Source organism: Schistocerca serialis, chromosome 4 (genome assembly GCF_023864345.2).
Source record: "Schistocerca serialis cubense isolate TAMUIC-IGC-003099 chromosome 4, iqSchSeri2.2, whole genome shotgun sequence".
NCBI lineage: Eukaryota > Metazoa > Arthropoda > Insecta > Orthoptera > Acrididae > Schistocerca > Schistocerca serialis.
In genome coordinates this window covers 607,184,968-607,209,766 of record NC_064641.1, presented here as the reverse complement: position 1 = coordinate 607,209,766, position 24,799 = coordinate 607,184,968, and the positions used below count along the sequence as shown (strand labels likewise).

The window sequence follows — 24,799 nt, the reverse complement described above, 5'->3', positions numbered from 1 at the left end:
CCTTTCATTAATCTAGAACCAGTTATTTTGTAACGGGACGTACCTCCACACACACACATAACTCTAAGATTAATTGGCTCTGTCTACAGAAACTATGGTTTTGCAGAGACTTGTATGTTTGGCGTCATTCTTCGGTTAACGCGCAACACAGAAAGCACTTACCTGTACGATATTGAAGTCTGCAGAAGATACCCATCACACGTCTTGTTGGCTGTGGAATATCTAATATGTGCAGGTTCTGGCATATTTCTATGGTAAGGTCTATGTGAGAATAATTGGACGCCCCGCCCATCTTTGGCTCCACGCCGCTTACTGCTGGCTGCGAAGCGTAGGCTCCTTTCGACGTTACGTCCGCTTCTGCTTCAGTCGTGGGATCAGTTGTAGTATCTGTCGTTACGGGTACTGCCGTGAGGGGTCCAAATGATTTGGCAGGTAGAGTTGTGGGCGCTGTAGAGAAATGTGCGGAAATTAAGTGTGCCAACGAGAACAAAGTACAGCTGGAAACACTTGAAATGAGCGTCTCAGACATATGTTAAATGTAAATGCTATCTATAAATAGCAACTCCAGCTTACCATGACCTTGAACTGCCTGGTGTAGGGAATCACAAACCTATCACGTGTCGCCCATTATAACATCCACGATATATATATTTCTTTTATTACGAGTGGAATATGAACGTGTTGATAATATTCATTCAATTATGTAGCTAATTCTCAAAAAGATGATAATTATGTAAAACAGAGACAATATTTGTCTCACATTCTTTGTTAATCTATATCATTCTTTTCTTTTGTTTTGTACCCTTTTGTCATCTTCTTCTGATGTACATCGTCGATTCAAGACGCGAATCGATTTGAGGTCTGTTAAATGAAAAACATTTAATATAAAATTATTGTACTTTTATATTCATTTGCTGGTAAAAACAAATAGAGCCAAATGCGTTAAAACTATTTATGATTAATTATTGAAAATTCGCTTCCTGTTTTAATTATAATTTTATATTAATTGTTTTATCATAGCTACAAGAAGCGCAGCCATTGTTAGTTGCGATTATATAGCAACTTCGTCTGTACTTCTAGTTGAAAATAGCATGGGTTTGTGTTAATCTAATTTTAAAAACAATTTAATAATTTTTTTATTGGTGGCATCAATTTAAATGATTTAAATTATTTACTGGGAAAATGAAAATCTTAATTAAAAAAGAAATCCTCTGTCTTTTCTTGGCCTCCATCTTAACTTTTATTACAGCGGCAAATTTAAATTACTTGAAACTGCAAACTTTCAATATTCCGATGTGTAAGAAATAAATGTGCACCGGTAGTACCAAACTCTATTTATAAAAGAAAAAATTAATCGAACCAGACAGCATTTTCTAAGAACAGTGCTGATGGTATTTATTGTTGAACAAGATTTCATTGCTGATGTATGTGGCCAAAATTAAACTAGGCACGAATCACGGAGAAAAATATTTCTGGTACCATACGTCAGTGTTGTGTGCGCGTGGCATTCTGAGGTTCCCTTTCATGATCAATTTGCTAAGAATAATTAAGTCCATCGAAGACAAAAATTATAAAAGCTTTGATGTACGATCTGTAATTTTAGTGATATGAACACAGCTTACAGTCAACATTATTACACTACGTCAGGTGGAATTCTTGTGCCATTTGAACAAAATAATTATCCGGGAGAAGTTGTAGTTTGAACAATGCATTATATATTTGTATAATATTGTCAGTATCACTTACAAAAATCAAATCAATGCAACTGCTAAAAAAGAAAAATAGAGTGAATTCAAACCGCAGAATACCATAGAGTATCGTATCATCCATATTCATTGCACTTGTCGATGTTGATGATACACAAAATCATCCACACGATGCATGACATCATAAGCCGCATCTACCTTGTTTATAATATATTTATACACGCTTTGCATAAAAATGGCAATATGTTAACACAGTTACGAAACTAGCGCTACTATAATTCGCACTAGCTACACTAAGAAACAAAATTATAGGGTCACTTTTCCGAAACCCCGTAATTCTCACCCATTGCGAGGGTTAAGACTGAAATTTGGCTTTACGGACAATCTTGCTCTGTAATGGTGCAAGAGCACGGTGCTTTGCGGCGACAACCTCTGGCTCGCCGACACTTAAAACAGCCAGGTATCAACAAATGCGGGAAAAAAGGCCAGACCTCGGAATTTCGTGTGATGTGTAGGGTTGATTAATGATGTCACATTATCACCATGTTGCACCACAATTCCACCCAAAGACACCGTGGACATGTCACATGATCGGAAGGTCGTCACAACCCGTTCTACCCACATTTCTACCCTTGTCTTGACGCCTCTGCCGTTGAGGTCACCACCTCGGTAGGAAAAATTGAAAACATGTGCTTTTCTTATTAACGACCGAGATAAACATTCCAGACATGTTGCCGCTAAGAAATGGCTCGAAAAGGCCGCAGTGTGTTAGGTCAAAGGGCGTCAATGTAACCACCACTTTCCCTGTGGCGTTGATTCCCACACATTTCGCCTTCAGCAATGGCAGTTCGCAGTGCTATGAGCAACAGGAAGCCGTTCTTCAGAATCTATCACAGCACTGACACTCTGGGGAGTCTCAACCCTTCCCTAAGGACAGTGTTTGGCTGCATCACCATCGAACGTGCTCACGCAGCGTGACTTTCGGGTTTGCCCTCGTGTACAGGTAAACCCACTAGGGACCGTTTAAAACCATTTCACGAGATCCGAACGTGATCCGAAGCAGCTAAGAAGGAGACGGCACGACCGTGGGATCGGGGATTTGTCCGCAATTTTGTGTGGTGAAAGATGACCCCTAACACCTCACGTGGGTAAAATATTAGGACGGACTACCCGGGAAGGGAAAAATTGCTCCGATGTTTCTTAGGTGCTGTATGAGTATAAAATGCAGGTAACCTGCGGAACCGCCGTCTGGCCTCGGTGTTTAGGGCTCGGATTCTTATGCCAGAGGTCTCGTGTTCGATTCCTCCTGTGGAACTTTTTCTTCTTCTATTTCATTTTCTTTGGTTATTCCACCAGTTATTCAGAAAGTTTCCCAAACCTACATTATCTTTAACAAATTAGTTACATTATAGAATAAAAATTATGTTCTTTTTGTCCAACAACACAATTCATGGCGGTGGGTTTTCCATTTTTCATTGTGAAGTATATGAGGAAAAAACATTGCCTTTTTAATCATAGTAACAAAGTCGATTTGGACACATTCAATTTTTATACATATAATAATTATAAACAAGAACCACAGTGGTAATTATCGTAAAAACAAACAAAGCAATAATTTTTGCGACATCTTGCGCAACTTAAAAGCAGATTTTTTAGAATCAGAGGGCGTTTGCGATAAATCTGTACAAAAACATGCCCCATTAGCGTTTACGAAAATGTTTCGAGTTTCTGTCAATTTTGAGGGGCAATGTGCAGTAAAGGTCCTGTAATTCGAGCTAATTAGGGCTGAGGCTAGCCCGAATTACAAAAAATTCAGATAATATGGAAAATCACTAAATCAATGGGTAAACCGCGAATAAATGTTTAATGAGCACAATGATGATTAAAAAATTTAAGAAAGAGTAGTATATTACATACCTGCGTTATCCGTACATATATGAGCACACATTTAGTGTCTCCTCCTTTATTTCAGACCATGAATCAATCAGTTATCCAGTAAATTACGTCTTTTATCGTACAGTTTTTACTAGACAACCAACTACAGAGCAAACAACAATCGTCAGCCAATGTTGTAAAATGCGTTCCGTTTTGTTACTTAGGCGTACCGCATTCTAACGGCCACTATTGCTGAATACGCACAGCAATAGGAGTTACAATGAGAACTGTGTAACTGATTGTCAGGCCCTCCCAATTAGTCAATGGTCGACAAAGAAAGAGCAAGAGCACTCCTCGAAAGTTAATATATCTGTGGTTCCGTAATGGGAATCCACTAACAGTCTGAGACCATGGTTATTTCTGTGCATTTTGAACGAAAAGCCTAACTGGGACAGTTTCACCTGTATCGCACTTGGAAAATTTGTAATAAAGTTCAAAATGTAACAAGTTCGAAAGTGCGTAAAACGAACACGCAGATAACGTACACACATCAAAAAAAGGTTTGCATCATGTCGGTTCCGAGAGTTCTGGAACCTGTACAGAGAATTGGAACAGAGATCAACGTAAACATCATTTCCGCCCTTATTCCTCATGACAACCACACATTGCATGTTGTACCACCATACAGTGAGACCTTCAGGGCTGGTGGTCCAGACTGCTGTACACGCCGGTACCACTAATACCCAGTAGCACGTCCTCTTGCACTTATGCATTCCTGTATTCGTCATGGCATACTATCCATAAGTTCATCAAGGCGCTGATGGTCCAGATTGTCCCATTCCTCAACGGCGATTCGGTGTAGATTCCTCAGAGAGGTTGGTAGGTTACGTCGTTCATACACAGCCCTTTTCAATCTATCCCAGGCATGTTCGTTTGGGTCCATGTCTGGAGAACATGCTGGCCACTCTAGTCGAGCGATGTAATTATCCTGAAAGAAGTCATCCACAAGATGTGTGCGATGAGGGCGCGAGGTGTCGTCCATGAAGACGAATGCGTCGCCAATATGCTGCCGATGTGGTTGCACTATCGATCGGACAATGGCATTCCCGTATCGTACAGCCGTTACGGCGCCTTCGTTGACCACCAGCGGCGTACGTCGGCCCCACGTAATGCCACCCCAAAACAGCAGGGAATATCCACATTGCTGCACTCCTGTGGCTGGATGAAAAGCATTATACAACATGGTGGCGTTCCTCCGAGCCATAATCCGTAGGTAACGGTAATCCACTGCAGTAGTAGCCCTTGGGCAGCCTGATCGAGGCATGTCATCGACAGTTCGTGCCTTTCCTGTCTCTCTGAATCTCCTCCAAGTCCGAACAGCATCACTGTGGTACACTCCGAGACGCCTGGACACTTCCCTTGTTGAGAGCCCTTCCTGGCACAAAGTGACAATGCAGACGCGATCGAACCGCTGTATTGACCGTCTAGGCATGGTTGAACTACAGACAACACGAGGCGTGTATCTCCTTCCTGGTGGAATGACTGGAACTGATGGGCTGTCGGACCCCCTCAGTCTAGTAGGCGGTGCTCATCTTTGGTCGGGTTTAGTGACGTCTCTGAACAGTCAAAGGGACTGTGTCTGTGATACAATATCCACAGTAAACGTCTATCTTCAGGAGTTCTGGGAACCGGGCTGATGCAAATGTTCTTTTGATGTTTGTATAAAAACGAGTTTTTACTCAAGTTTTACCTAAAATCTTAACTTTCTTACGACCAACTTGAATTACACAGAACCTCAACAACGGGGTTCGACTTATAGGAGTTCTGCTGCATTTATAAATTAAACTCCATCACATCTTTTTTCTGTTAAACTCAGGAACCATTGTAGAGGTTTAGATAAAATTTTAACTTATAAGTACTCTCATTCACGAGGGAGGTTTAAGGATTTTGAAACTCGCGACAAACAAACGCGAACGCCGCGCCGACAAATGAGCAGCCACGAAGCGCAGCGCCTATGATGCACGGGTAACATTTTTAGGATTTTGCATTCGGTCAGTCCCAGCCAGAAAGTAGTGTGTGCTGCTTAAACAGTTTAATTTATCTGAATTTGATGATATTCTGTTACTTGACGCTGTTTTCTGATTTTCAATTATAACTCTACACAGTGTCCCGTAAACAATATTACGGCTACGTAGACACGTTGCATCACCGTATATTTTCACAAGGGAAATTCCCTATCGCACTCCTCTCACATTTTGTGGTAAGATGGCCCAGTGGACAGACCGTAAAGAACTCAATCAAAACATATCTACTGGAATGTGAAAAAGAAAGCGAAATAGAAACAGTGAAAGGTCCAACAATAAGAAATACAATGTAGAGCAGTCGGTAAAAGAAATGGTGCCGTGGTTAAAGGGCTACAGTGGTGGAGCGCGGTACGGATGAGCTGTGCCAATTTCTTTTTCTTTTATTTCGCTGTCTGCTCCATTCAAATTTGTGTCTGTGTCGTGGTGTAACGTCCGTTTGGAACAACAGGTTGCAGTATAGGAAGCTGTAATGACTTGGTTCTGCACTACTACTCTATTGGCAGCGAAAGGAAGATGTTTTCGAGTGCGAACCACAAAACTCTTGATGACAAGGAGAGAAGTCAACGGAATCCTCCACCGAAAAACACGTCAGTTGTGTCTTACACAGTGTTAATGTCAGTGCGTATGTCACATAATAGGAATCTCTTATCGACGCACTTAATTTTGGGGACGGTAAGTGAGTGAGATATACCTCCGTGCCCGATATAGGTGTTCGTATCAATGTTAATGTGATCACTCCCAAGGAAATGACGATAACAAACCATTTGCAACACAAACTGCAACAAATGAATGCAACAGTTTCACAATCACATGGTTTTCTGTGGTGTCGAAACGACATGTTTTAACGGGTTTGAAATTGCGTTCCGTTCTGGAAGTTTTAACTCTTGATTTCCTTTGTTACAACATACGTTGTAGTTCACATACGTTTATATATTGTTTTCATTTCTGTGACACGTCTATGTGGTATCTTGTCTGCTCTCACTATTTTCCACATTTCCTTGTGACGGTAACGTATTGTTAACACATGACTCATACTCCATAACCAATGAATGATACTACTGGTCATTAAAATTGCTACACCACGAAGATGATGTGTAACAGATGCGAAATGTAACCGACAGGAGGAAGATGCTGTGATATGCAAATGATTAGCTTTTCAGAGCATTCACATAAGGTTGGCGCCGGTGGCGACACCTACAACGTGCTGACTTGAGGAAAGTTTCCAACTGATTTCTCATACACAAACGGCAGTTGACTGGCGTTGCGTGGTAAAACGTTGTTGTGATGCCTCGTGTAAGGAGGAGAAATGTGTACCATTACGTTTCCGACTTTGATAAAGTTCGGATTGTAGCCTATCGCGATTGCGGTTTATCATATCGCGACATTGCTGCTCGCGTTGGTCGAGATCCAATGACTGTTAGCAGAATATGGAGTTGGTGAGTTCAGGAGGGTAATATGGAACGCCATGCTGGATCCCAACGGCCTCGTACCACTAACAGTCGAGATGACAGGCATCTTATCCGCAAGACCGTAACGGATCGTGCAGCCACGTCTCGATCACTGAGTCAACAGATGGGGACATTTGCAAGACAACAGATATCTGCACGAATATTTCGACGACGTTTGCAGCAGCATGGACTATCAGCTCGGAGACCATTGCTGCGGTTACCCTTGACGCCTTGACGCTGCATCACAGACAGGAGCGCCTACGATGGTGTACTCAACGACGAACCTGGGTGCACGAATGGCAAAACGTCATTTTTTCTCATGAATCCAGGTTCTGTATCATGATGGTCGAATCCGTGTTTGGCGATACCGTGGTGAACGCACATTGGAAGCGTGTATTCGTCATCGCAATACTGACGTATCACACGGCGTAATGGTATGGCGTGCCATTGGTTACACGTCTCGGTCACCTCTTGTTCGCATTGACGGCACTTTGAACAGTGGACGTTACATTTTAGATGTGCGCCGACACGTGGTTCTACCCTTCATTCGATCCCTGCGAAACCCTACGTTTCAGCAGGATAATGTACGACTGCAAGTTGTAGGTCGTGTACGGGCCTTTGTGGATACAGAAAATGTTCGACGGCTGCCCTGGCCAGCACATTCTCCAGACCTCTCACCAATTGAAAACGTCTAGTCAATGGTGGCCGGGCAACTGGCTCGTCACAATACGCCAGTCACTACTCTTGATGAACTGTGGTATCATGTTGAAGCTGCGTGTGCAGCCGTACCTGCACACACCATCCAAGCTCTGTTTGACTCAATGCCCAGGCGTATCAAGGCTGTTATTACGGCCAGAGGCGGTTGTTCTGGGTACTGATTTCTCAGGATCTATGCACCCAAATTGCGTAAAAATGAAATCAAATGTCAGTTCTAGTATAATATATTTGTCCAATGAATACCCGTTTATCATCTGCATTTCTTCTTGGTGTAGCAATTTTAACGGCCAGTAGTGTATTACACCTGCCAAGACTACAGAAAGAGAAAAAGCAGTTCAATGACTGGACGGACAGTTCATAATGCGGCGAAAAAAATGAGGCAAGGGAGTTTTTAACACGGCTCACCCGCTTGGCAGTCCCACACCATGACCACATACCCACGACGCTGTTGTTGTTGTTTCGAGGTGCTCTTTGCAGCACTTCTTGTTCCAACCTTCACTGTTTCTATTTTGCTTCATTTTCATAGTCCAGTACACCGTCTTCCTGTTTACATGCTTGATCAGTGTTCAATTTTTGACGGGCTTTCCACTGGGTCATATTATCACTAAATCTGAGAGGGATGCGATGGGGAGTTTCCCTCATTAGTGGCACCTGTGCGAATCCGGGGTGGACCGTTTGGGCGAATATAAGAGATTGGGCCACGTACAGAATCAATACTCGAATGAAGTAGAAATGGAAAAAAAACAACAAATATTTCTGTTAGGATGCACCGTTCTCCATGCCCTGTACAATGCCTTCCGGGGAATAGATGAAGATGTAGAAGGATTAAACTCGTATGCAATCTGCGTACCTGTTTTACCCAAGTTGCTGCAGATATCTGATAAATATACTCGAACCAGTTTGTTGTCTATATGCTTCCGATGCTTGCACCATTCTGTGAGTTTCTTCAGGTTCAGTGCTTCAGCAGAGGGGTGCTGTCGTTCCGCCAGTCTCGCTTCGGCACGCAATGCTTTACCAGACTCGCCAGTAGCGGTGACGTCAAGTACGGACGTCACTTCCGTGGCAGTTGCCATCTCTTTTCCTGCAAGCATACAAGAGTCCAACTTTAGCAGACTGTATACTCGTATCGGGTACTTCATTTACGACACATTCAAATACCATAGTTTACGAGCTGCAAGAACATGTTGAAGACAAGGTTTTTACAAACTAGAGTTTACGACCGGTTGGGGCAAAAGTACATAGTTACAGGTAGTAACTATAAGGCTGTCTCTACTTAAATCTTAGTTAGTAGGTTTGTTGTTTAAACAAAAAGCCTTCGACAACGTAGACTGGAGTACACTTTATGAACTTCTGAATATATCAGAGGTATAATAGAGAGATCGAAAGGTTTTCTGTAACTTCTACAGAAAACATGATACAATTATTAGACTCGAAGAAAATGAATGGGCATCAGTAATTGCGAAAGGAGTTAAATAAGGTTGTTGCTAAATCTGTATGTTGACGAAACAGTAAACGATTCTAAGGAGGGGTCCAGAATATCAATTACACTTCATCGAAAACAAAAACAATCACGTTGACCGATGTCTTTATAATTCTATCCTAGACGCAAGAGAATAAGAAGTTCTGTTTAACAGAATAGGGAGTGTATTCAAAAGAGGTAACAAAACAAATATCATCAAAAGTAAAACAAAATAAATAGTACTCGAATAAAATTTTGCAATGCTCAGGAAATTATATTAGGAAATGAGACACTGTTAAAAATAGATAAGTTTCATTGCTTTGGCAGTGGAATAATTGTCCACAAGGCAATGAACAATGCAGAATGGCAATCGCGAAAGATGCTATTCCGATTAAGTGAAATATATCGACATGTAATGAAACTTGAGTGTTAAAAAGAGTCTTTTTAAGGTATTATTGTGGAATGTGGCTTTTTACAGAAGTGAAACAAAAGCGATAATCAGTGCTGAAATGAAGGGAATAAAGCTTTTGAAATGTGGTGCTACAGAAGAACGTTGAAAAGTACTTTGGCAGATAGTATAACTACTTGATAGGACACATCGTGAGGTTTTAAGGACTCGTCAATATAGTTATGAGAAAAATGAGAGCGTAAAAATTGTAGAGGGAGACCAAGGCTATGGTAAGTAGGTTGTAGTTTTTTATGCATTACTGAGGCATGTTCACGGTGCACTAGCTTGAAGAGCTGCATTAACTTGTGTTCGGACTGAAAAAGGAGCCACAACAGGTAGTGGCACTGACGGTCTTGGGTATGTTGGTATTAAGATGAGCGCTAAGACAAAGAATGAGCAAAAAGAAGAAAAAGTTGGGTAATAATAGCAACTGGATTATTCAGAGGGCGAGAGGAGGGTGGGCGGTCATTACTTATTTAGCGTGACGGAGTGTGATATCCAATATCATCATCATCAGTTATCTCCTATATTAGCAGGTCCTTTGCCTCTCCATTTTCTGTGATCCATTGCTTCCTTCTTAAGGCTGCTGTATGTTGTACCGTCCATAATGTCATCCAGTATCTGGAATCTCTTCCTTCCTCGCTGTTTTTATCAGTCCGTCATTCTTTCTTAATATATGCCCAATCCAATTTCTTTTTCTTCTCTTTATCACATCTAGTAACTGTCTTTTCTCTCCCATTCTTCTCAGTACCTCTTCATTTTTTACTCTGTCCATCCAACTTATTCTTTCCATCCTCCGCCATGTCCATATCTCAAAAGCCTCCAGCCTTTCTCTGTCTTTCTTCGTCATAGTCCATGTTTCAGCGCCATGTAGAACACTCCATACAAGACATTATATGAGTCTCTTCCTGAGGTATCTGTCCAGACCGCTGCAGAAAATTCTCCTCTTCTTATAAAACGCCTCTTTTGCCATTGCTATCCTTGTTTCAATATCTGTGGTGCACTTCCAGTCAGTGTCTATCCTGCTTCCAAGATACTTAAAATTTTGCACCTCTTCTGGTATTTTTCCATTCAGAATAATTTTGATTTCCTTATTTCCTCCTAGTGCCAATACCTTTGTTAATTTTCACTCCATATTTTTTTCCGTTAGTTTCAATGGTGTCCACCAAATCCTGTAATTCTTTTTCCCCTGTGGCTAGAAGGACCATGTCATCAGCAAACCTCAAACACCCTACCCTTCTTCCTCCAATTTCTACGGCTTTGTCATCTAATGAGAATTAGTCAATCATGTTTTCCAAGTAGAGGTTGAAAAGAGTAGGTGATAGACAGCATCCTTGTCTTACTCCTTTTCCTAGTCCTATCCAGTTTGCACTTTCTCTTCTCACTTTAACTGAAACCTTTTGATTAAGATATAATGAGTTTACAAGTCTTCGGGTTTCCAGTCCACTCTCTTTTCCCTCATTATTGTCGCCTGCTTGTCCCAAACCACATTGACAAATTCATTTTCTAGGTCGATGAAGCACATATATAGGTCTCTTTCTTTTTCAGTATACATTTCTCCCAAGAGTCGTAGGAGCCCTATTGCATATCTGGTGCCCGTATTCCGTCTAAAGCCAAACTGCTCCTTGCCTAGATTCTCCTTCATTACTTTTTCAAGTCTTTTATTAATTATTCTTAACATCACTTTGGCTATATGTGAAATGAGTCTGATTGTCCTGTGCTCGCTGCATTTGTTGGTTCCTTGTTTTTTCGGCAATGGAATCATTACTGTTGCCAAATAGTCCTCAGGCCATTCACCACTGTCACATATTTTATTACATAATCACAATATTTCTCTTATCCCATCTTGGTTCAAGCATTTTATTATTTCTCCCGGTATCGTATCTGTACCTACCGCTTTCCCATTTTTCATTGCAGCTACGGCAGAGTTTACTCCTTCCATTATGATGGTTGGTCCTTTCTCGTCATCACTTACACTGTTGTGTGATTCAAGTTCCAGAGTTTCTGGTTTGTTTTTTGTGTCATATAGCTCTTTTAGATATTCTTCCCATCGATGGACGACATCGTCACGATCTTTGTACACTACCTCTTCGTCTTTACTCAAAATTTCCATTGTAGCACTTCCTGCTCTTTCTTGTTCCCCTGTCATAGTCTTTACATTGTTGTATAGTAAGTCGTATCTTCCCTCCCCGTCCAGTTCTTCAATTTCATCACATTCCTCTTTTAGCCATTTTTTCCTAGCCTGCTCTGTTTCTCTTCGCAGTTCATTATTTAACCTTCGGTATATCTTTCTTGCATCTTCAGTGCTCTTGTTTTTCAATTTTCTTCTCTCCTCCATCTTGTAAATCATTTCTTGTGTGACTCATGGTTTTTTGACCTTTTCCCTTTTACGTATCCTATATTTTGCTATCGTGCTTTAATGATTCCTTCTTTCTGCATATTCCAGTACTCGTTGGCATTATCAGGTGGTTCTTCGTCTCGTAATGTGTTTAGAAATTCCCGAGACAGCATCTCTGTAATTTGTTCTTTGTTGGATCTTATCTTCTCTAGATTCCACTTCTTCACCATGGTCGCCTTCGTAAGTTTTTTCATTCGTATTTCTATTCCTGCCATAAGTAAGTTGTGGTCACTATTAATATCTGCACCTGGTAAACTGTGCACCTTCTTGATTCCATTCCTGTGTCTTCCTTCTACCAGTATAAAATCGATTTGGTTTCTGTATTTATCCCCTGGTGATTTCCAGTGTAGAGCCTCCTCTGTGGTTCTTGAACCATGTGTTTGCCGCTATCAGCTGCCTTTCCCTGCAGAAGTCAATTAGCCATTCACCTCTATCATTTCTCTTTCCAAGACCATGACTGCCTCCTATTTTCCCCTCTTTCCGTTTTCTCACAATATATCCAATACAGCGGAATGTAAAATAAGTTTTGGTGTTGCTTCGACTGATAACATAACCAACTGTGACAAAGCAAAGCACTCATATTGCTATCTCGTCGTGCGTCTGGAAATTTTAGGATATTCTCACAATTTCACATCCACACATTCACACTGTTCTTTTCGTTCACTGGTAACTTAGAACGTGATGTGTCCACAGGGAAGGCACGAACTAGAAGTATGCCACATAACTGGCACGTGTAGTGCTGGAATGCAGGCAAAGTTTAATATTCTACTTTTCACAGATCGAAGTACATGAAAGGAAAGCAGCAATTGCGAAGGCAGTGAAATAGAGTAGTAGCCTAGGAACGTTGCTCAATCGTTCTTTGATGAATCAGTAACGGACAGTACGGAAATGGGGCTGTTTGGTCTAGGGAGCAGCGCTTCAGTGTCGTGATATTTACGGATTCCCATCACGTTGAAAGATTACTGTCACGACATGGTTCTCAAGTTCCGTTCAAGCATCCCGATAATTCCGTGAATATGGTGCCACTCGCAGATGCTGAAAGTGACTATACCAAAGTTCGGACGTTCAACCGCCCGCCGCAGGCTGATGACAACTTTCTAAACGATGTATTGACTCCTTATGGTAACGTGAAAAAAGTCCGTCGCGAACGTTGGTTTACACAACAGGGATTACAGTGTAACAGTGGAATTCGTTCCGTGGAAGTGCATGTCAAACGCAATATTCCATCACATTTACAAGTGTGTGGTTACCGCGTGCGTGTCATGTATACTGGTCAAGACGGAGTCTGCTTTCTGTGCAATGAAAGAGGACCGTTCGGTCTACTTTCTCGCAGAGTATTTTTGAATTGAATCCTTCATTAGTGCAGCGTCGCTAATTGACAGTTGCTGATTCTGTTCCTTCCACTCCACTCTGCTTAATCCTATTGACCCCAGGATAGAACCTGTAACTGTGACATACAAGCGACGTCGCACTCAAGATGGTGAGGGTCAGGATTTGGCTGTACCCTCTGCCCCAACCTCCACCACATCGATTGTGACCCCTGCTTCTCTCGATGCTACGGTACCTTTCGTCTGTGGTACGGTGAGTGGCGAGGAAGTTATCTCTAAAATCCCTCCTGTTTGCGAAGTGGCTCCTTCTCAGCTGCCTGTGTGTGGAGACGGAGCGGAGTCCCTCCCTCCGTCTTTGTGACCTCCGTTACAGTAAGAGACAATGCAATATTCTCCCGCCCTTCGCTTTCAGCCGACGACGGTTTCCCAAATTTGCCTCTTACAACAACTCCCGATGGAAATAAAATTAACTGCCAAGTATCACCTGCTGCACTGGTGGTTCCACAGAATGCTTCCGCCTTGGTGACTAGACTCGCGTTACATGTCCCTTGTTCTGAGGGGCAGGAAGCTGTGCCTATGTCCCCTCCCATGTCTGCAGAGGCCGCCATGCCATGTAGCCGATAGAAACAGCTTAAACAACCTGACTGTGCAGTGCCACGTAAGGAATCTAAGAAACAATGTTATAGTGGTGGGGGTTCTGGTCCTATGATGTCTAATACATCTCTGGACTCCGCAATGGACCTTGACGCTCATCTGTGTACCTAATTCTGCTTGATACGTTCCGTACGTCCCTGTATAGCTGTGATCAATCACCCACACCTACACGTTCCTTTCCTTAGATGTTATTCGTATGGAATCAGAATTGCAACAGGCTTCACTGTGTCAGTGCATTTATGATTTAGGAGGTGTTATTTAGGAATTTCTGCTTACCTGGTTTTAGTATGATTTTTAGTGTAGCAACCGAATATTCTACGGGGACCGCCTTATTCTTTCGCGAACGCATTCCTATTGCTGGGGTGGAAATGTTTGTTTTCTGACATGGGCATAGGTTCTCAACTTTTTAATTTTGCCTTCGTTCTTTTATGTGTCCCTTCTGGCACTCCTCGCACAGTAGATCGTTCGCGTTTTTACAACGAGGATGTTGCTTATCGCCTGCCGGTGTGGCCGTGCGGTTAAAGGCGCTTCAGTCTGGAACCGCGTGACCGCTATGGTCGCAGGTTCGAATCCTGCCTCGGGCATGGATGTGTGTGATGTCCTTAGGTTAGTTAGGTTTAAGTAGTTCTAAGTTCTAGGGGACTGATGACCACAGAAGTTCAGTCCCATAGTGCTCAAAGCCATTTGAACCATTTTTTGTTGCTTATCCGTTGCGTAAGAGTTCTCCGGTTATTCCGTTCAGTGGTGATTTTAACTGTGTGTTGTTTCCTGTCGATCAGTCTCGAAATTTTAATTTCTCTCTTGAATTACATGAATTGGGCCGCTTCTTGCGTCTGAAAAAACGTCTGGATATGTAAATACCCGAATTCAGTTGAAGTTATCAATTTACTGTGACTTGTACGAGCAGGTTTCATAGGTTTCAATTGTCAGACTGCCTTAATGTTGAAGTCATCCCAGCTTCCTTTATGGATCTCTGTGCTGTGACTACAGCGCCCTCTGTGGATGTTAAACGTCGCTCACCTTGCTGTCCCCTCTCCCGATGGAGTGATGCGAGCCGTGTGGGAGCGTACTCTACGGTCCACTGAAACTTATGATTATTACTATTCCACCCCGCGAGAACTTAGTGCTGCTCGGATCATGCCCCTCTGCGAATTGCGGATGTCAGGCGTGTAGAGGCAAAATTGTTGACCCTGAAGGGAATACAAATGGAAAGTTTAAAAATTAGATCCAAGCCGCGTTCATTGGTGATGGAAGAACTGGCTCCCGTATATCATTTGCTTCGGTATCAGACCCGTCGCCGAAGCTCTTGTGTTCATTCTCTTCCGACAAATAATGGACGTACCGTAATAGCGCAAGCTGATATAGTGCGTATCGTACACCAGTACTACGTAGACATCTACGATATCGATTAGTCCTATGAAACCTTTTACGACCTTCTTGGATACGACAGTTACATCTGACCATAATGCAACGCTCTTAGCTGCCTCTCAGTCTAAGGAAGTCTACAAACTCATTGTGAGACCTCCTTCTCAACAGTTCCCGGGCCTTGGTGGACTTCCCAAGGAATTTTACGTGCGCTTTGGGCCGTTGTTGGGTGCTACCTTTACGTCCCTTTTAATGAAGTGTTACAGGATAGAGTAGTGCCGACCTCGTTCAAATTAGGAAAAATTGTTTTAATCCCGAAACGCCCTGGACCGACTGCCCCTTATAGCTTTCATCCAATTACTTTATCAAACTTTGATTGCAAGACAGTGTCGGCGGCAGTTAATAGTAAGATGTCGGCTCTGATAGAGACGAATGCAAAACATCAAAGCTGTGTACCTGGTCTTACCATTCTTACCCCTATAGTCGAGTGTCGTGACGTGGTTTCGGTTGCTGCTGTAACGTCCGTCTCTTGTGCCCTTGCTTTTCTGGACTACGATAAGGAATTTGATAGTGTTAATCATGACTTTTTGCTTCGGATTCTGCAGTCAGTTGGTTTTACTGTTGACACAAGGCGAGTGCTCTCTAATCTGTTTGCGGGTATATTTGGCTTCGGTGGCAGTTAATGCCCAACTGACGCCCCCGATAAATATCCATAGAGGAGTGCCTCAAGGAAGCCCGCTATCAATGACTTTTTTGTGTTGTCTCTGGTGCCCCAACTTCGGATGCTTCCTACCCAGCTTACAGGTTGGACGCTTTCTGGCGGGACTACAGATGATCGTGCATACATGATGGTTCTACTTCGATGTCCTGCGGAGATACCTCGACTGAAGTCAGAGTTCAGGAGCACTACTTAATGAAGGTAAATGTAGGTCTCTTACCTTGCCAGTTTTTGATGATTTACTTTTTCCATGGGCTACTGCAGAGGATCGGAATACGTCTCTCGGTATCATCATTGAGCGTTGGTCACTCAAAATGGCGACGCTAAACTGGAAGTCTCTTACGGAAAAAATTCAGGAAGCTACACTAAAGCATGAAAGGCGTTCTCTTACTCTGCTTCAGAAAGTCCGAATACTCTTATGCAAAGTTTATTACGTGACCCACTTTTATCCGCTTCCCTCGATGATAGCGAAAAAACTATAACAATCGTCTGGTCGTTTCTTATCGAACAGATACATATTTCGCTTAAGGCATGAGGTGATCACGAAGACTCGTTCAGTTGGGGGGTTGGGCCTGACTGATATACGAAGGAAGACGCAGATGCTATATGTGCGTCGTACTGTTATGACGATGACCCAAGAAACACACACATTTAAGTCTCGTTTATTTCTCTGTGTCCATCCTGCTAGTCTTGAACCCCCTATTGATGTTGGCCGCATAAATTATAGGTTAATACAAATTCGTTAATTCTGTCTTGCGTTGAGCTATTTATTTTATGAAATTCCCAAAGATTCGTTGGGAAGCAGTCCCTTGCCCGAACCTCGTTGAAGTACAATCGCCGCAAACAACTTGGACGACAGCTTGGTCTGGTATCAGTCTTCCGATTATGCCGATGCGTCCTCGTAGTATAAGGTACTAAATAACTTGAATCCGACGAATGAGTGACTTTTCCGTATTGGGCTTAGCGACACGAATTTATGTAGTCGTTGTATGTCTACAGATACGATACGAAATCGCTTTACTTGTGGAGGTAGGTCATGTGGCAAATTGGCCTTGTATTAGGACACAAATGACCTTCCTTACTCGATCTTCTGAGACTGTATACACTACGGACATCATATTGTGCCCAGATTCTTCCTTCTGTCGACGGTCGGAAACCCATACCGTTATGTTGTTGATGGGACAGTTCATTTATTTTCTTGTACAAGGCGAAGGGGAGATCACATGAATTTCATGTAGAACATGATCACTGCCTATTGGACATGCTTGCGAATGCCTCGATTTCGAGACCTCTTTGCCAACATGTTGCTTCTTGTTTTCAGTCGGCAAGGTTTTGGTTAATTTCATTTTTCTTATGATAGGTGTTTTTCTTTCTCATGTATGTTCCCATTTGATTTACTTCCGCTTGTTCTCTACTAGTTTCTCTGTTCGTTTTGTTTTGTGTTTTGACTCAGCAAATCTCCGGTCCTATTGAAAATGTGTATAGATTAAGTGTATATGCACATGGGCGTATACAATCCGTGCAACCAAATTGGGATTTTTCTGATTTAGTTGTCCTTATGCTTTTAGTTTCAACATAAAAACTAAAATATATATACATGAAATAAAAAATTTAAAAAATTACTAAAATATAAAAAACTATATAAAAACAATTGTCGATATATATCATTAGAGCATGGTGGTGATCTGTCAGCTATGTTCTCGTTTTTTTTTCTCCTTTCTCCATTTATTTATTATTCTGTTATGGTAGTTAATTTTTTCTCCGATTTGCAGCTTGTATTACATGATGATTTACCTATGTTCTACTGATGTGTCATGAGGTCATGTGTTTGCTTCTGAAGCAAAGACTGCTTTGGGTCATGGTTACAGTCTCGCTGAAGGCTGGATTTTTATGAGACTGGTTAATATCCGGGCATGGTCAGTTGCCCTTTATATGGGCAGTATGTGGAAACAATGGATCAGTCAACACGCCTCACTCACGGGTCCTCTATTGGAGGTCCTGATGGTGGTCTCTCACGTCGTGCATGTCGCGGCACAGCTCTCCCATCTATCGACATTCATTCTGGAATAGAGCTATGTGGCCTCGGATCTCCCGACAACGTGCCCGCCCATCGCGAAAGACTTTTACACGACCCCTCAGCGTTCAGTTCCGCGTAACGTGGTAGAAACCAAGTGCCCAACTGTCAGTTGGTCACGATTATGGTAAACGATATACCACCACCGTGCTTGCGATGTGGTGTCAAGTCAGCAATAAAAGATATGCGACGAGACACCGGCTCTGGGCTATCGGACATACTTTGCCTCGACTGTCGCCTCCTGGACAGTCACCAACATCGCGTTACGTGTGTGTCGTCGTCCATCGTTTGGCGACTGACACGGAAGATCTTGGCATGTTACCTATGTGTTTCACTTGTCGCGATTGAGCCTCGATCTAGATGACTATTAATATCCGCTGGCCAAACACCATACGCTTACGTGGCTCAAAGGAATGACAATGGATTACATTTTCGGCGAAGGGGAAAAAGTGGAACTTGGTTACTGGTGGTACGCACAAAATGCTCACATCGCTCTTGGGTTTACACCAAGGTACCGTAGGCTCTTTCAAAATTATTTATGCAGCGTTTTCGTAAACACCCCGCTAGGTGGGGGAGGAGGGGGGGGGGGGAGCCAGGGACAGTGTAACATATGAAGCACAATGACCTGAATTGCAAACAGTGACAAAGGAAAGAGCTTATCTGATTCCCGGAACGCTGCATTCATTGAGGTATTAACAATGCAGCTTGCTTTTGTTGTAGGTGTTTTAGACGGGATTCATGGACACAGAAAACGCTTGTGGCAGTGAATAAGAAACTCCTGTAGCACCATATCTTGAAGAAAGATTCTTTTCCCTGATTTAGAGCAAGCAATATACAAAGCTATTTTACTTTATATTTGAATCACTTTTCATTGTAACATTTTGTTTTATAGCATTTTCATTTGCACACATTTACTAATTATAATCAACTAATTACAATAATAAATAAATAATAAAACAAATAATGGACATGTGGAACCTACTCCTTTGGAGAATTTTTGGGAGTATTAAGGAGTGACGGTTCCAAGTATGGGATATCTGATTTTTGTTTCTTTTATTATTGGAGACTAAACTTGGATGAGAAGATAGATTCACGAGAAAGAAAGGTTAGTGTCTTAAAAAACATAGAAGGGGTAGCGTCTGTAATTAGTAAGTAAAGATCTTTACACAAACCTTTGGCGTTCATTCCTCGTAACGTGGTAGAAACCGAGTGCCCAACTGTACAGTAAAGGACCCTAACCCCACCACAGCTTAAATCTTTAATGAAAATCATCGGCATTGCCGACCGATGACATAGGGCATAAAAATTCATTCTCATTCTGGCAACGTCCTTGTCAGAGTGGGCGGAGGAGTGGGAAGAGTTTCAGGGCTCTTTCTTGCCTTTTGGATGAGAAACTGACCCTAAGGCCTGATGAACCAGTAGTGGTCGTGCTGTAATCGAAGAAGTGTCATGATGATCTCCCCATTGGCAAAAGATTCCGGAACAGTGCTCCACTCGCCACTGTAAAGTGGGAGGTGATCATGAGAAAAAGATTGAATGACCAACGAAACGATAACATTCTACGCGTCGATGAATGGAAAGTCAAAAGCCGGCCGGTGTGGCCGAGCGGTTCTAGGCGCTTAAGTCTGGAACCGCGCGACCGCTATCGTCGCAGATTCGAATCCTGCCTCGGGCACGGATGTGTGTGATGTCCTTAGATTGGTTAGGTTTAAGTAGTTCTAACTTCTAGGGGACTGATGACCTCAGCTGTTAAGTCCCATAGTGCTCAGAGCCATTTTAACCATTTTTTTGGAAAGTCAGAAGTTTGAACGAGGTAGGAAAGGGCAATGCTAAGACTCAATATAAATATAGCGGGATCAGTAAAAGTGAAATGGAAGGAATATAAGAATTTTTGATAAGATTAGTATAGGGTAATACCAACACCAACAGAAAATGGTTTAACGAGCGTTGGATTCGTTATGGGTAAGAAGGTACCGCAGAAAAAGTATTACTGTGAACAGTTCACTGATAGGGTTGTTCTTATCAGAACCGACAGCAAACCAATACTAACAACGAAAGTTCAGATATATGTGACGACGACGCAAGCTGAGAATGAAGAGAGAGAGAGAGAGAGAGGGGAAGTATATGAGAATACTGGACGAGTAATTCAGTACATAAAGAGAGTTGCAAATCAAATAGTCACAGGGGATTGGAATAAGGTTATAGGGGAAGGAGCAGAAGAAAGTGTTACGGGAGAATACGGACATGGTACAAGGAATGAGAGAGGAGAAAGACTAATTGAGTTCTGTTCAAGAGTCGTAAGAAAAGGAGGTAGACTTGGCAAAGGCCAGGAGGTACGAGAAGATTTCAGCTAGATTACATCATGGTGAGCCAAAGATTCCGAAATTAGATACTGGATTTAAGGCATATCGAGGAGCAGATGTAGACTCAAGTCCAAGTTTAGTGCTGATGAAGTGAGACACGGAAGTACTAAGGGACGTAGAGATACGCTTGAAGTTCCCTAAGGCTGTAGATACTGCGATAAGGAATAGCTCTGAGGCACCTCAGCTAAAGCGGAATTGGATATCTCAAAAAAGGGCAAAGGTAACTGCGGAGAAACCATAGGTAACAGAATAAATACATCAGTTGACCGATGCAAGAAGGAAGCACAAAAAAGTTCAGGGAAATTCAGGAACACAGAAATACAAGTCGCTGAGGAGTAAAATAAATAGGAAGTGCAGGGAAGCAAAGACGAAATGGCTGCATGAAGAATGCGAAGTAATCGGGAAAGAAATGATTGTCGGAAGGACTGACTCAGCATACAGGAAAGTAAAGAAAACTTTCGTTGAAATTTAAAGCAAGGGTGGTAACATTAAGAGGGCAATGGGAATACCGCTGTTGAATACAAAGGAGAGAGTGAATAGGTGTGAGGAGTAAGCTGAAGGCCTCAATGAGGGGAAAGACTTGTCTGATGTGATTGAAGAACAAATAGGAAAAAAAAGGAAGATTGGGTTTAACGTCTCGTCGACAGTGAGGACATTTGAGACGGAACGTAAGTTCGGATTATGTCAAGGACGGGGAAGGTGATCGGCTGTGCCCTTTAAAAGAAACCATCCCGGCATTTGCTTGGAACTGCTTCGGGAAATCAGGAAAACATTTCCGGACGGTCGGACGCACTTTTGAACTGTCGCCCTCCCCAATGCGACACCAGTGTGCTAACCATTGCGCCACATCAGTCGGTGAAAAAAGAGAAATTGCAGAAATGAGACCAGCGAGAAACTCAACATCAGGATTGATGGTCACAAAGCAGATGAAGTTAAGGAATTGTGCTACATTGGCAGCAAAATAACCCACGACAGCCGGAGAAAGGAGGAGTTCATAATCAGGCCAGCACGGGCAAAAGGGGCATTCCTGGCCAAGAGGGGTCTACTAGTATCAAATATAGCCCTCAAATAGCCCTTAATTTGAGAAAGTAATTTCTGAGAATGTATGTTTGGAGCACAGCATTTTATGATAGTGAAACATGGGTTGTGAGAAAACCAGAGCAGAAAGTAATCCATAATTTTGAACTGTGGTGTTACAGACTAATGTTGAAAATGATGTGGACTGATAAGGTGGCGAGCTTCTGTGCAGAATCAGAGAGGAAAGGAATATTTAGAAAACACTGAGAAGAAGGGACACAATGATACGGCATCTGTTCAAACACCAGGGAATAAATTCCGTGGTACTAGAGCGAGCTGTAGAGGATAAAAAGCGTACAGGAAGACAGAGATTGTAATACATCCAGTAAATAATTTAGAACGTAGGTCGCACGTGCCACTCTGAGATGCAGAGGCTGACAAAAAAAAAAGGAATTCGTGGAGAGCCACATGAAACCAGTCAGAACACTGATGACTCAATTTAAAAAAAATTGTGGCACTACCAATCATAACCTATACAACAACTCGTGACCCTACATGTGAGACAACGGCATCCTCATCTAACTGGGAACCTACGGACTTATTTTCAAATATGCGTCTAATGCCGGTGTCATGGACAAGCGGACTGATCTGAAGCCCTTTTAATGGAACTGCTGGGAGGACTACAAAAACCAAACACCAAAATCCTGTATCGTCAAATTCATTTTCTTTCTGGAGTCCTCAGTTATTTTCTAGATGTATTCCAATCTCTGTCGTCCTCTACAGTTTTTGCCCTCTACAGCTCCCTCCAGTCCCTTGGAAGTCATTCCCTGATGTCTTGTCTGGAGCCGCGCGACCGCTACGGTTGCAGGTTCGAATCCTGCATCGGGCATGGATGTGTGTGATGTCCTTAGGTTAGCTAGGTTTAAGTAGTTCTAAGTTCTAGGGGACTGATGACCTCAGATGTTAAGTCCCATAGTGCTCAGAGCCATTTGAACCTGTTGTCTTAACAGGTGTCCTATCATCCTGTCCCTTCTCCTTGTCAGTACTTTCCACATAGTCCTTCCCTCTCCGATTCCGTACAGAATCTCCTATTTCCTCACGTTATCAGTCCACCCAGTTTTCAAAATTTGTTTGTAGCACCACATTTCAAATACTTCGGTTCTCATTTGTTCCAACAGTCAATGTTTCACTACCGTGCTATGCTGCTCTCCAAACGTACATTATCAGATATGTCTTCTTCAGATTAAAGACTATGTTTGAAACTAGTAGACTTCACTTGGCCAGGAATACCCTTTTCGGCAGTGGTAGCTTTTCAAGTCCTCCTTTCTCCGTCCGTCACTGGTTATTCTGCTGCCTAGGTGGTAGAATTCCTTAACTACGTCTACCTCGGGACCATCAATCCAGATTTTAAGTTTCCCACTGTTCTCATTTCTGCTACTTTTCATTACTTCCGTCTTTCTTCTATTTAGTCTTAATCCATAACCTGTCCTTATTAGATTGTTCCTTCCATGCCGTCGATCTTGTAAGTCTTCTTCACTTTCGCTCAGGATAGCAGTGTCACCAGCGAATCATTTCACTGGTATCACTGGGATCCTTGCAGCTTGAATTTTAATACCACTCTTGAACCATTCCTTTATATCCATCATTGTTTCTTCGATAAACAGATTGAACTGCTGGGGTGAAAGACTACATCCCCGTCTTACACCCTTAGCAATCCGAGCACTTCGTTCTCGGTCGTCCACTCTTATTATCCCCTCTTGGCTCTTGTACATATTGAATATTACCCGTCCCTTTCTATAGCTTACCCCTATTATTCTCAGAATTTCGAACATCTTGCACCATTTTATATTGTCGAACGCCTTTTTCAGGTCGACAAATCCTATTAACGTGTCTTGATTTTTCTTAAGTCTTGCTTCCATAATCACCCGCAACGTCAGAACTGCCTCTCTGATGCCAATATCGTCCTTAAGCCAAAGTGATCATCGTCCAATACACCCTCAATTTTCTTTTCCATTCTTCTGTTTATTTTTTCTGCAAGCAATTTGTATGTATGAGCAGTTAAGGTGATTGTGCGATGATTGTCGCACTTACCGGCTGATGCAGTCGTTGGAATTCTGTGGATGATATTGTTCCGAAATTCAGATGGTATGTCTCCAGATTCATACATTTCACGCACCAACGTGAACAGTCGTTTTGTTGTCACTTCCCCTAATGATTTTAGAAATTCTGATGGAATGTTATCTATCCCTTCTGTCTTACTTCATTTTAACTCTTCCAAAGCCGTCTTAAATTCTGATTCTAATACTGGATGCACTATATCTTCTATGTCGTCTCTTAATTCTTCTTATATTACATCAGACAAATCTTCCCCCTCATAAAGGCCTTCAGTGCACTTTGCCACCTATCCGCTCTCTCCTCTGTATTCAACAGTGGAATTCCCGTTCCACTCTTAATGTTACCACCTTTGGTTTTAATTTCATTTCACCGAAGTTTGTTTTGGCTCTCCTATACGCTGAGTCAGTCTTTCAAACATTTCTTTTTCAGTTTCTTCACATTTTTCATGCAGCCATTTCGTCTTGGCTTCCCTGTGCTTCCTATTTATTCATTCCTCTGCTACTTGTGTTTCTGTATTCCTGAATTTCCCTGAATAATTTTATACTTTCTTTCGTCGATCAACTCAAGTATTTATTCTGTTACCCATGGCTTCATGGCAGTTACTTTCTTTGTGCCTACGTTTCTTTCGAACTTCTGTGATTTCCCTTTTTAGAGATGTCCATTCATCTTCATTTGTACTCCCTACTGAGGTATTCTTTATTGCTACATCTACAGGCTTAGAGATCTTCAAGCGTATATCGTCATCCCTTACTTCTACTGTATTTCACTTCTTTCGGTAATGATTCTTCCGCACTAATCTTTTAAACTTCAGCCTATTCTTCATTACTACTTCACTGCGATCTGAATCCATATCTGCTCCTGCGTAGGCCTTACAATTCAGCAATTGATTTCGGAATGTCTGCCTCACCGTGATGTAATCTAACTAAAATATTCCCGTATCACCCGGCCTTTACCAAGTGTACCTCCTCCTCTTGTGATTCCTGACTTGAGTATTCGCTATTACTGGCTGAAATTTGTTACAGAACTCAGT

General features: G+C 42.3%; 1 protein-coding gene across 14 annotated transcripts in view; it reads right to left on the bottom strand.

Annotated features, from left to right (window-relative positions):
• LOC126475417 (uncharacterized) overlaps positions 1-24,799 on the bottom strand; it is a 164,070-nt gene that overhangs the window by 124,679 nt on the left and 14,592 nt on the right. For 13 of the 14 annotated variants that reach the window (XR_007586726.1, XR_007586728.1, XR_007586727.1 and 10 more), the window contains exons 2-3: positions 8,681-8,911; positions 163-447 (exon numbers count right to left, since the gene is read on the bottom strand). Coding sequence is in view for 11 of the 14 variants with exons in the window: in XM_050103257.1 (XP_049959214.1) it covers positions 163-447; positions 8,681-8,911 (516 nt within the window). In the remaining 3 variants the exon portion in view is untranslated. The remainder of the gene's footprint in view (positions 1-162; positions 448-8,680; positions 8,912-24,799) is intronic. The other variant, XM_050103266.1, reaches the window with a different exon arrangement.